At 51.3% G+C, this 13,537-nt stretch overlaps 1 protein-coding gene across 4 annotated transcripts in view; it reads right to left on the reverse strand.

The window, feature by feature from the left end:
* The window catches only part of SPSB4 (splA/ryanodine receptor domain and SOCS box containing 4), a 94,964-nt gene that overhangs the window by 45,008 nt on the left and 36,419 nt on the right, over positions 1–13,537 (reverse strand). Inside the window, exon 3 of one of the 4 annotated variants that reach the window (XM_019645948.1) lies at positions 4,105–4,401. The exons of 1 other annotated variant lie outside the window; for it this stretch is intronic. In XM_019645948.1, the coding sequence (XP_019501493.1) occupies positions 4,346–4,401 (56 nt within the window). In that variant the 3' untranslated portion in view covers positions 4,105–4,345. Of the gene's footprint in view, positions 1–4,104; positions 4,402–8,786; positions 9,149–11,391; positions 11,510–13,537 lie in introns of those variants that run through there. 2 more of the 4 variants (XM_019645947.1, XM_019645949.1) reach the window with 2 other exon arrangements.

Here is a 13,537-nt window from a genome sequence, read left to right on the forward strand (position 1 = left end):
ACGACAATGCACCAGCTCACACAGCACTGTCTGTGAGGGAGTTTTTAGCCAGTAAACAAATAACTGTATTGGAACACCCTCCCCACTCACCTGATTGGGCCCCCAACGACTTCTTTCTTTACCCAAAGATAAAGGAAATATTGAAAGGAAGACATTTTGATGACATTCAGGACACCAGGGTAATACAACGACAGCTTTGATGGCCATTCCAGAAAAAAGTTCCAAAATTGCTTTGAAGGGTGGACTAGGCACTGGCGTTGGTGCATAGCTTCCCAAGGGGAGTACTTCGAAGATGACTGTAGTGATTTCAGCAATGAGGTCTGTAGCACTGATTCTAGGATGAGTTTGCGAACTTAATTGTCTGACCTCGTATACACACACACACACACACACACACACACGATAAATATGCATGTGGCAGGAGGGGGCAGGGGAGAGCACAGCGGGCCCTGGCAGCTGGCACACAGCCCTTCTCCAGCAGTGCACAGTGGTAAGGTGGCTCTGGAGATCCGGAAGCTTCCCCAGCTGTGACTAATCCACAGTGGGCCTTGAGCCCAGCTTAACCTCTGGGCCTCCTCTTTGTCACTTAATATCAAATGTTCCGATGAATTGAATTATGCCTTAGTTAGTATAGAAGAATAAGCATGTTTTTGGAATGAGACAAACCCGGGTTTGGATCTTGGCCCTGCCACTTATTAGCTGGGTGACCTTGGGCAAGTTAGGTAAGTGACCTCTCTGAGCCCCAGTGACCTCATCTACAAAGTAGAAAAGATAGTAATGTCCACTCGGCAGATTTGCCAGGAATATTTACAATATGAAAAGTGACTACCACAATATATATAGCATTACTACGTATTTTATCTTTGTTGGTGTCATCACGTCCAGCTGGCATTTTTAGGCTTAAGTTCCAAAAAGCCTTGCTCCCTACAGACAATTATGAAAAGGAAGAGCTTCATCTCCCTGCATGACCTCTGCAAATGTTTCCAAGTCACGGGGAACATTTGCCCCACCTTCTGCCTTCTCTTCCCCCCAGAAGAGTTGTCATCCTAGTACCTTTCATCTCCAGGCAAGTCAGGCTCAACCCCAAAACCACCCTCCATCCAGAGCTCATCACTGAAGCCTGCCCTGGAGGCTGGCAGCCACAGTGCAGCCCACAAGCCCTCTCTGAACAGGGCCAAGGAAAGGAGCAGAGGAGAAAGATCACAGGCCCAAGCATCAGACTGGCCTGGAAACAACTGTGTGATCTTGGGCAAGTTGCTTTCCCTCTCTGAGCCTCTTAAAATGGGGGAAGGCAGCCCCTCTCTGCAGTGGAGCATGCTTTGGGATAGTGCCAGGCAGCTGATCAAACCTCAGTTTCCCTTTGTGCTCTCCCTGTTCCTGGTTCCTAAAGGCTGGAGGCCTCAGCCTCAGTCAGCAAGCTTTTCAGGTCCTTGGAGATGCTGCAACCTCCCCAGCAGGAGACTGAGCCCTCATGCCAGTCATTCTTCCAGAGGGACAGCTTGTGGGGCAGTACCTGAGCAGGGCCCGGTTGCCCTGAGTTGCTCGGGCAGAGTCTGGCTATGTCCCAGCCGTAAGCCTCACTCCCAGTGCAGAGAGCACACAGAGCTGCTTAGTTGTATCAGTGAGGAAGGCCTTACATGTAGCAAGTTCTAATCAATACTTCAAGACTGACCATCTGACAAGGGTCAAGAATGGCAGATGTGGTGAGTGAAGGAGAAAGGGCTTTGGCTGAACTGTAAATTGATTCACCCTGGAGTTTGCTAATCATGCTAATAATGATATCATCTACTACTTATCAAGTTCTGTTTGTGCACTCAATCCACATATGTTATTTCTGGTCCGTAAACAATGCTGAGAACCGAGGGTTCCCCTCTCATCTTGCAGAAGAGAAAATGGAAGATCAAAGAGGTGAAATCACTTGCACTAGGTCTCCTAGCTGTGGCTAAAGGAAGCTGAGATTTGAACCCAGCTCAGCTTGACTCAAAACCAATCCAGGGCTCCCCATCCCCATGCTGGTAACTCTAGGTTCACAGCTTCTTCCAGACGTTGTCTGCTGCTGTGTTGGATGATATGCTGACTGCTAAGAAAAGCAGTGGTGAACGCAGGTTTTGCTGAATAGAGCTGGGGTGTGAAAGAGCTCTACCTCCTCATCTGCCACTAAAAAGGGAAGCTTTCCAACAAAACGCAGTTGGAATGCCCTCTCACCATCTCTGTAGGTTTCTGCCTGTGTCCCTGACCATTTAGCATGAACCTGGGCCCCTGGTACCACCTGCTGTGAGCACCACCACTGGGGCTTGTCCCCAGCAAAGCTGGCGTCCACATTCCTGCTCTACTTAATTAAGTCATCTGTCAGCATTAAGAGGCTGTGGCAGGAAGATCAGAGGAGCAGGAGTCTGGGGTCTCCACTGGAGCCCCGGCTCTGTCACTAGCTTGTGGTGGAGAGCAGGCACCCCTTTTAACCTCTCTGAACCGCAGGCTTCTCACTTGCCAGATGGGGATCAATATGTCCTGTCTTATTACCAGGACACTTTTGATGGTCAAAAATGTTAGAAAGTGGATTTAAAAGTTGAAAAGCACTTGTAAGAGGCATTGTGCTTGTTGAGACAATAATTTCTACCATTACTAACAACGCATGTTTACGGTATCTTACTCTCGTTGCTTACTGACGAAGGCTTTCCATGTACTATCTCACGTAATCTCTATAACAGCCCATGAAGTCCTCAGGGTTTTTCATTCCCATTTTACAGACTGAGAAACCAAGGCTTGGTTTCTAAGCTTTACAGTGCCTAAGGGCTTGGTCCTGGGGCCTCTTCAGTAACTGCATTCATTCCCCCAGGGGATTTCACACTGTACCACGGCTATAAAAACCCTCTTTGCTGGACCTCTCCCCTGCACTCCATCTCCACCTCCTCCTGAATGCCTCATGGCCAGCTCAACCCTCATGTGTCCAAAGTCGAGTCCCCATTGCCATCCCCCACCTGCAGTCTTGCCCATCTCTGTTAATGGCACCTCCATCCCTCCAGTAGCTGGGGCCCAAAACCTGGAGGTCGCCCTTGGCTCGTTGACTCTTCTCTTTCTCTCACCCCCTACAGAAAATCCTGTTGGCCCCACTTTTGGAATACGCCCAGCATCCAGCTACATCTCATCACCTTGGCTGCTATCCTGATCTGAGCTGGCAGCATCTCTCTCACTTGTATTGAAATAGGCTCCTCCTGGGCTCCCTGCTTCTACCCTGGCGCCCCTACAATTTATTCCCAAGACCACAGTTAAAGTGACCCTGCTGAAATCCGAGGCAAATCATGTCGCTCCTCTTCCCAGAAGTCTGCAGTGACTCCTCATCTCACTCAGAGAAAGTCGAACGCCGTGCCTGATCTGCCTACCCTCACCCCCAGTTCCTCTGTGGTCTCATCCCCTGCTCCTCTTCCCTCTACGCTTTGGTTCCAGCACGTGTGTCTCAGGGCCTTTGCACTTGCTGCTGCTTCCTCCTGAATCACCCTTCCCAGATACACCCACATGGCTCATTCCTTCTCTTCTTTCACGTTCTTTGCTCAGATGTCACTTTCTCAACAAGGCCTTCCTCAATCACCTTATTTAAGATTGCAAATTCCAGCTTTCTCAAACTCACTCTAGCCCCTTCCCTACTTTATTTTTCCCCATAGCATTTATCACCAGCTAACATTTTACTACTCATTTATTGACTAATTGTCTCCACCTACTAAAATTCAAGCTTCATAAGGACAGGGATTTTTGTCTGTTTTGGAACTGCTGTATTGTATCCCCGGTATATGCAATAGTGCTTGGCACACAGTAGGTGCTCAATTAATGTGTGCAGAATGAATGACTTTTTAAAAAAGTACTTGCCTGCATATTCCCAATCTGGGACTGTAAGGCAAGGGAGAGGAAGAGAGAGGGGGAGGGGAGAGAGAGAGAGAGAGAGAGAGAGAGAGAGAGAGAGAGAGAGAGAGAGAGAGAACATGAGTGAGAACTGTTCTGCTTAGTATTTCCCTTAATTTATAAGCAGTCTGGAAGGGGGGCAGGAGTAAGAAAAAAAGAGTAGGTGATGAGCATCATCTAAGACTAGCATTCAGGAGTGTTCCCATCCCATCATAGGTAGATATACCCTACATTTGACCAGCAGCTTTAAAGTAGCAAAAAGAGCAATTCCAAAGTGACTTCTAAAGTGACTTTCCCAAGGTCACCCAGCTTGTTAGTGAGAGAGCTATCAACACCCACACATTCTGGAAAGATTTCTGTGAAATCCCTGAAAATTGGTTTTTCAAAGATAACTTGGCTTTTGACAAATTCCCCACAGGATAAGGTAAGGGCTTCTGTCCAAATGCGTCCATCATCTCATCTGGTTCCTGACCCTGAGGCTGCCGGCAGGCACAGGCTCGTGAAAGTCTGTGATAGAAGAATTCATTGCAGTCAAGGAAAATGATAGGCTGTGGGTAGAAACATCCCATCTGCTCATGTCCTCCTGCCTCATGCTCGCCCCTGGGCCCTCTTTCATACCTCCGTGCTTTAGCTCGAGCTGACCCCAGGGCCTGCCTTGCTTCTCCAGGCTCTACCCACTTGGCCGTGGTCCTTTCCTCTGCAGAGCCCTCCTTTATCCGATATCTGTGTCCCCTGTGTGCTCGCTGTCCCTTTTCTGAGGTCCATGGGAACCCGGGGCCCTTACTGGATTATTCTGTTCTTGCAGGACATATAGACTGGGCCATGTCAGCCCATCTTTGTAGCCGTGAAGCCCAGACCAAGCCTGGCCTGCTCGGGGAGGTGCAGAAGGCTCAGTAAGTGCTGGACAGTAAAGTGACCTGATGGAGGAGGACAAAGATTCTCATATACCTTGCTGAGGACCTGGTAACCTCTAGCTGGGTTTGGTCCCATCCTTAGGGAATGTGGGTGTCCCATAACAGGATGGAGGCTGCCAGGAAGGGCTCCTGGGTGCATAGACCATCACCCGAAATTCCTCTTGCAGTGTTTCATTCATCCATGAAGGATGCCAGTTACAGAACGTTAAGTGTAGTGTGGTCCCATTTGTGGATTTTTTTCACTCAGTAAATTTATTGAGTGGATAGAATCAGACAAGCATAAAGGGAACAAGACACGAATCTAGAAATCAGTATTTAGAGGATGGATACAGGTGCACTGGTGTACGCCTAGAACGTGTCTGAGGAGCTCTGCAAGAAACTGGTGAGGCGAGCCTGTCTTAGTTGGGGTTGCCCTGAAACCAGGCTTTGGGTGCAGGGAGTTTTGGGGAGAGGTGATCTCAGGAAATAAAAATGAGAGAGAGAGGGCAGGGAAAGTAAGCAGGGGGGGAGAGGAAGACAAGGGTGCATTGCTGAGTTGACACTGCTGGGGGTGACGGGCTCATTCGGGTGGGACCCTCTGAGCAGCTCTATAGAATGCATCTCAGAACTGTCCCACTGGAGGCTGGGGAGCAGGCGTGTTTATCCACTGAGTCCCGTGCCCCCAGTGGTGGAGGGATACCTCTAAGGGTATGTCCAGGTTCTGCCTGCATCTGGCTGAGTAGCCACCTATAGCCCAGGAGGGGGCAGAGTGACGGATGCCGAAACCAGGGGGCCAGGCTGTACACCACGGGGGCTCTAAGCCAGTGTGGGCACCCCAGGAATCTGCTATGAACTGGGGGTGACTGAAGAACACGGAGACTTTTCACAATTAAACCCTTTTGTGTGAGTTGATTTGGAAAGGACAGTAAGCCCAGAAAGCCAGAAATTCTCCTCTTCTCCTGCCACCTAGAAGTAACCTTTGGTAACTTGCTTGGAGTAGCTTCCCAGCATTATTGTTTTATGGCGTGGATTTAGGGAGCAGATATGACTTTGTGCCCTCACATAACACTGGCAATGCTTTCCTCTGAAGCTGGTGCTAAGAGCCTATGCAGCCCAGGGGAAGGGGGTGAGCAGCTGCTGAGTCCATTTCCAAGGCAGACTTGGGAAGGAGTTTCACATCCAGCTAGAACTTGGAGAGCAGGAAGGCCCCCCTGGGCCGGCTCCCACCCCATGCATGGTGCAGAGTGCATTTATCACTAACACCAGCATCCCAGCTATTAAACCCAGTGCTGCCTAATCAATCGCTAGGGCTTTAAATCTCGGCTCTAGGGTCACTTCCATTTTCCTGTTCACTGAGCACAACCAAACTTTTGCTTCCTAAGAAAAGTCTATCCTTTAAGGTTGCAAGCACCGAAATATCCCATCACCTCCACCTCCTCCACAGACAAGGCAGCGACTCTTCAGGTAGTGGCTGGGGACACTCACCATTCTCCTCCCCCCAACCCAGGTCAACCTTGGTGGGCAAGTGGGGAGTACAGGGTTCTGTGGCTTGGAACTCAGCTCTGGGCCCACCTCTGGGGCCTCTGCTTCCTCATCTGAAAAATGGGTACATCACACCCACTTCCCAGGATAATTTGAGGATCCAACAAGATCACGGATGGAAAGCATCTGCCACCGTGCCTGACACACCCTGGACTTTTTGCCTCCTGCTGTGTCCCTCCTCCTGGGTTCCCGCCCTGTGTGACCTGCCAGCCTTCACCCTCCTCTCCAATCTCATCTGCACAAAGTCCACAGTGTCTCCCACCCCTCCATGAACGTTAATCTTCTGAAAACAAAGCCTTTATCATGTTCCTCCAGCCCCTCCCCTGGCTCCCAGAGCCTACGGGCTGAAGTCTAAACCATGTGGCCGTGAGCTCCATGCCTGCCTCGTCCCCATCCCAGCAACTGCTGTGCCTGTCGCCCTACCACAGTCACACCGCCGTCCACACTGCCTCCCACACAAGCCCCAGGGAACAGCCCTCCTTCAAGATAGGCACAGAGAGCTTATCCTCCGAGTGAGGGTCAGGGTCCTGTGTGTGACTTTGACTCCAAGGGCTCAGAAGCCCTGGTCCTCCATGCTGCGTGTCACCTCAGGAGCAGCTGTCCTTGACGCTCTGGGCCACCTGCCACCACAGCCCTTCCCGTCTGAAACCCAGGATCTGCTCTGCTTCAAAACCAGCATGCCCCAGCAGGACAGCACAGGCTCTGGGTCAGCTGACACAGATCAAATCTCAGCTTTGTTTTTCACCAGCTGTGAGACCTTGAACAAGTCCCCATGCCTCAGTTTCCCCAGGAGGAAGGTTAATAGCCACCTACCTTCCCAGTGTGTTTATGAGGTAAAGGAGCTAATAACAGGCTGGGATATAGTATCATTATTATAATCTTTACCGTAGTCCTGATTTATGGCGTGTGTTCGATTGGTCACTTTATAGCTATTCTGTCACTAATCCTCACTCTGCAAGGCATGCCAAATTATTTTTGTTTTACAAATGAGGAAACCAGGGCCCAGGGCAGGATACTTTACCCAGAATCATAGCCTATGGCTGACTAGTCCCGAAGACCATGCTCTTCAGAGCCAATACCTCCTACATGCACACACCAGATGCCGGGTCCTGAGTCCCTTATGCATAGAATCACATGTGCGAACCTTGCAACAGCTCTGCAAGGTAGGTATATTGTTATCATCCCCATTTCACAGATAAGGAAACAAAGGAACAGAGAGGTTCAGTAACATATACAAGGTCACACAGCAATCAGCAGCTGAGCCAGGATTGGAACCCAGGCAGTTTGAGGCCAGAGCCCATGCTCCTAACTGCTCCTCTCTGTGTCTATTCCCTGCTTTGCCTTCTGTTATTTCATGTGATCCTCCCAACAATCCCTCAATGCAAGTCACATTAGCCCTATTTCACAGCTAAGGAAACCCGGGCTCTGACCCACAGCAGGTGTGAAATTAAACCAAGAGACAATGCATTTCCAGCTGTGAAAATAAAATGGCTCTGAACTTTCCTAAAATTCTTTCTGCATTATTACCTTCTAGAAAAAAATCTCTCATTGGGGATGAGGCTGCAGCTACCCTAGTGACGTATTTCTTGCTTGTTCTCCTAGTCCATGCTCTAACCACACAGACTGTTCTACAGACTCCAGGCTTGTTGAAGGCCAACAGACACCTTTAGGAGGCCGTAGATCAGAAACAAAACCAGACTGCAGAGTACCAAGAAACCCTTCACCTAGAGTTTTGCTCAGCGCTGGGGCTTTGGAGAGTGCTGGCCGTGTGTCTGGCTCTGTTTGCAGGAACTGCACCAAACACCTTGGGACTCCCTGGGGAGAGGACCGTCTGGCAGTAGACCAGCAAGACAAACACTGCGATGCATGCTGTTGGCTCCACGCTCACCATGAAGGAAGGCATCATTAATTGAGCAGTGCTTTCTTTACCACAGAGGCAAGGTGAGGCCTTAGGAGCCTTTGCAGAACAGTGTTCTAGGCAGCACCTATTGATTACAACTACATTTCTCAGCTTCTTCGCAGCTAAGAGTGATATGTGATAACATTTTGGCCATTGAGCTATAAGCAGAAGCATAGTATGGTATTTCTGAGACATCTTTTTAGGGGGATACAGTGTGCCCCCCTTCGGCTCTTCTTCCATCCTACTGCCTGGAATGTGGGTACAAAGGCTTGAGCTCTGGCAGCCATTCTGGACCGTGAGGTACATTTGGGAATAAACGTCACAAATGGGGAAGGTAGAGAGCTTCAGGCACTAGAAGCCTGGGGCACTAATCACCTCATGGAGTCCCACAATATCCTTGGATGGCCTGCTTCCAGGTTTCTCTTAAATGAGACAGAAATGAACCTCTATTCTTATTTAAGGCTTATATTATTAGGGACTTTTGGGTGCACAGAATCAGACAAAATTCATATTGATATACCTCTAACCCCCATTCACTCCTCATGTGTCCTTCCACCATGCTCTCCAATTTGCAGGCCCCGGAATCTACCAAGCTGCTTCACAAAGCAAGCCTATATCTGCTACATGCTGTTCCTCTGTCCAAAACACACTTCCTCCCTCCCCGTCCAATTGGCAAACACCAACTCATTCTTTAAGGCTTAGCTTAGGTGCTCCTCCATGGGAAGCTCTCCTGGATTCCAAGGCTCTAGAGCATCCATCTTCTGAATTCTCACGGTGCTCTGGATCTCCTGCTCAGCTGTAGCCTCAATCACCCTGACCTGTAATTATCTACATCCATAGCTGTCCCGAGAATCTTCTAATAGCAAGGGCAATGTCCAAGCTTCCCTGTGGGGCCAGGCAGTGGAAGCACAGTGAATGTCTGTAGAAAGAATGAACAATATATGAGTGTGTGCCTGGAGGCATCAGACATTCTAGGCTATGGCTGGGGAAGGCTTCCTGGAGGAGGAGGGTTAGACAGTGACACAGAGCAAACGAACTCAGGCAACTGGGCCAGGCTACCGCCTATGGCACAGGAATCAGACACTGCAACCCTCCAGGAGATCTTTATATGGCTTAATGGAATGTCTCTAAGATAGCCCCTGAGCATCTCTGAGAGGTCATGGTCCGCAGCTGCTGCCAATGCCTGGATCACCAATTGGTAGATTGACAGGGCAGCTGCCTACAGGAGCTCCAAGGCCCCGGGTCGGGCAGGAGAAGGGTCCAGCATTGGTGGATGCTGAGCTTACTCTGTGCTGGTGTTGTATAGCCATCTGGTTTGGGTCAGAGGTCTCCAGGGACAGTTTGATTTATAGGCGGGTGTAGCCGCCCAGGCGGCATGGGAGGTGGGGGAGGGCACAGAGAGGCCAGGGCTGGGGTGTGGGAGAGGGGGAGGGAAGGGCCAGGCAGGGCCCCCCTAGAGGCTGAGCAAGCGCTGTGCTTCAGCGCTCCACCTCAGTGCCTCAGGTTGCTTTTAATAGAGAAACATTGCAAAAGAAAGTATTGAAAAGCAAGAAGTCTTCATTGTTTACGCACCGTCCACCCGGGGCTGTACCACAGGCTGTTTTATCTGGGACAGGACACAGATGCGCGTGAGCTCCCTCCAGCGAAGCCCTGCCTCGGGCATGTGCTCGGCTCTTCGCACGGACAGGCTTCCTGACCTCTCCCTGCCACCCTCCAGCACAGCCACGATGAGCTGCATTCTACAGATGATGCCACCAAAGCGAAAGCCCAGAGAGTCCCACAGCCTTGAATGGCAGAGCTAGAATTCAAACCTCAGCTTTCTGCATGACTTCAGAGCCTTTTCTCTCTTCAGGGCCTCCAGAGGGTTCTGGAGTTCAGAGGAGGGAGAGGTAAGCTGGGGCCAGAGCCCACCGAGGAGCAGGCACAGAGAAAGATGTCTGGGGACAGGTCCCTAAGAAAGTGGCCGTGCTTCCCTCTTTTCTGGGTTATAAAGTCCCGCAGGCCCCCCCTCCATCCACCTAAATGTGCTCCAGCAGCTCAGAACAGAGTTGTCAATACAGACTGAGATTTTTAAAGAGGACTTTAGAAATGAAGTCAGCATATCTCTGAGACGTCAGAAAGGATGGCTTTAGGCAGATGGAGAGGGGCATCAGGCAGAGAACACAGCACAAGCAAAAGTGTGGAGGTGAATCTGCCTGCTGAGATGTGGCCGCTGGCCTGAGGCCGGGAGAGGGGGGGGCACGGGGCACGTTCTTGTGGAAGATCTGAGCAGCTGGCTCTGGTGAGGAAGCTCTCACACAGGGCACATCTCCCTGGGTCTGCCTAGAGAAAGGAGCGCAGCTGAGATCCCCCTCCCCGGGACAGAGCCAGTTATGGCCTCCTCCCTGGCAGGATGCTGAGAACACAGGGCCCAGGTGGGGCTGGGGCCTTTCTTGTGTCTTCTGCTGGACATGTCCTAGGACAAAGGAGGAAGCACCAGGGTGCTACTGGGGGTGGTGGGAGATGCTAGCATGAGGACAACAGTGTCTCACTTGAGAAACCATGGAAACTGGTTCCCATGGGCCCTCCAAAGAAGCCGGGGGAAGCCATGTACCTGGCACTCTACCTCTCTAGCTTTTTGGATGTGTAAGGTGACCCTACTGTCTATCGAGGGCACCTGGGTCTCAGGGGGGTTCCGTGGCTGGCCCGGATCACACAGCTTGGCAAAACCTGCCCTTAAACCCACATCTAGAGAGGTGCAGATCATCACGCCGAGGCTAAGCAAGGAAAGCAGAAACCCCACAGAGCATTTCAGGTACTTAAAAACCCTGCTTCAGCTCACGGTGATCAGAGGGAAGATACCAGGGGCAAGAAAGGAGACATCCTGAAAGGGAGGCTTTGAACCTGGGAATCAAACAGCCTAGGGTCCAATTTCTCGTTCTGGCCCTGCCACCGTTTAACCTCTCCTAGCCTCGATGTCCTCATCCAGGAAATGGGGATATTAACATGACCCACTCAAAAGGATTTAATGGAATTGCATGTTTATATAAAACAGTTTGGGGTAGGGAGGTGTTCATTAAATGGATACTCTGACTTATCTCCACCACCAGTTTTGTCGGGAAGCACACCAATTTTGTGGCGGGAAAGATGGCTCTGGAGGGATTCAAACTCCCCTCCCTGTGTTCTGCATGTCTGTGGCGGGGACTTCATGGAAAACCAGAGCCAGGCCTGAGCAACGAACCCAACCAGGGCTGGTATGCAGTGGGCGATCCATCACCAACAAGTCAGCCAGACATGTCACCTAGGAATGCAGATGAAAAGCGATTTCAGCCTGGGGAGGGACCCGCATCATGAAACTGGACACCAGCCTACTTCCTGTCCAGCGCACACCCGTGTGAGAGTCTGGCAAAGCCCAGCTCTGGCCTTTGACCTCTGCTCTTGATTTGTTTACACACGGCGGGGCTGGGGTCAGAGCCTGAGATGGGCCACGGGTTTAGAAAATGACAACCAGATCCAGCCAGACGCACACATGTGTCAGGGACAAGGAGAGCGTTCAGCAACTCTCGGAGCATGACGACATGCTGGTGAAAGGCCACCAGGTCAGGAGAAAAGAGGGAGAGCCAGCATGGCCCCGCAGGCGGCCACCAGCGCTGTTCTGTTCCACTGTGGTTCCACAGCACAGACAGGAAGCCACCTGCGTGTTCCGGGCTGTGGGGTACACGGGAAGAACACCCTCATCCCCTTCTCCAAAGAGCCTGCTGCCCAGGTGGAGAGAAGGACAGGAACCCCTGTACCTTCAAATCACAACGGAGGGCAGCCTATGATGACAAGTCAAAATGAATAATCCAGTGTTACGCGAAGCAGTCTCTCACGTGATCCAGGTCGTACCATTTATTAAGGGCTTTCAAGGGTCTGATTTTATTCCTTCTCCATAACAACCCTCTTTCTTATTCCTCCCGTTTCACCCGAGGAGATGGAGGCTCAATGGGCTCAGGACCTCACCCAAGGGACATGGACCTAGCGAGGGCGCTGCTCGTCCTGACCTGAACTGGTGTGCTCTGGACTGTTGCCTCCAGCATGAGGCTGCCCCTCCCCCAGCAGGGCTCCTTGCCCCGAGCTGTCCCCCAGGTCCTCCACCTCAGCATTCTTGGCATACCTCCTGTCATTGCCCCCACCCCGCCCTCAGGCCTGCTCTCCCCACCCAGGAACTCTGACGTTCTGTAAGCCTTGGTCATGTCGCCCCGCTCTCTTTCAATGGGCATCTGCACTGAATTTTTCTCCTACACCTACCTCCCTCGAGCTGGGCTTCTGCAGCTATGGGGCACTTGAGTGTGGACAGTGCAACTGAAGAAATGAATTAACTTAATTTTAATTAATTTAAACTTAAATGTAAATAGCCACATATGCTTGTTGACTGTATTGGACAGCACAGCTGCACAAAGTTTGTCATCCAAAAAAATCAGGTGTGCAGTTTCTTGATATTAGATACCAATGAATAATGGAGACCCTTCGAGGTCATCTTGTTCAATTCTCTCCTTCTTACGATGGAGAAACAGAGGCACAGAGAGGGGAGGTGACTTACGCAAGGTCACGTAGCTGGTGGCCAAGCTGGGCGGGGCTGAGCCAGGCGTCCTGGCTCCCAGTGCAATGCTCTTTCCAGAACCTATCCCTCCTGTTCCCTCTTTTCCACCCGACATCAGACTCTGGTCAAGTTAGTTCAGGTGGAGAATGCTTCCTCAGCCTGCACGCATCTGAACAGCCCATTTGGGCAAACCATCTTGAAAAGCCAAGGAAGACTGCCCATGCCAGCCAAAAGGAAACAAAAGTCTCAACCTACCATGCCCCTCCTGGGCGGCTTGCCCAGCCTGGAGGTGATAAGTGCCCAGACCAGCATAGGCCTGTGAGAGCCTAGGGGCTCCGCCACGCCAGGGGACAGTGGGGAAGGCAAAGCCCACCTGAGCAGAACCAGCCCTGGTGTCCCCTTCCTAGGGTACAGCCATGAGTGTGGAGAAGTCACAGCACAGCGGTCAGTGAGTGGCCCAGGCCTCTGTGAAAGGTGTGGGGGAGGCTCCAAGCCCTGGGTCACCTGCCCCGTTACCCAGACAGAAGAGAGTGTGAACCACAAGGCCGCAGCCACTACGCTGCTCTCAACCCATTCAGCAGCCTGAACACACAAAACAACAGCATGGGGTGGGGCCTCGCCAAGGCCACACAGGGCTCCCGCTCTGTAGAGGATCTTTCTCTAGGCTGGACTGCTAGATGGTTCCCGGTAGACCTGTGGAACTCTGCTTACACACACACACACACACACACACACACACACACACAC

This window comes from Hipposideros armiger, unplaced genomic scaffold (assembly GCF_001890085.2).
Source record: "Hipposideros armiger isolate ML-2016 unplaced genomic scaffold, ASM189008v1 scaffold_96, whole genome shotgun sequence".
Classification (NCBI taxonomy): domain Eukaryota; kingdom Metazoa; phylum Chordata; class Mammalia; order Chiroptera; family Hipposideridae; genus Hipposideros; species Hipposideros armiger.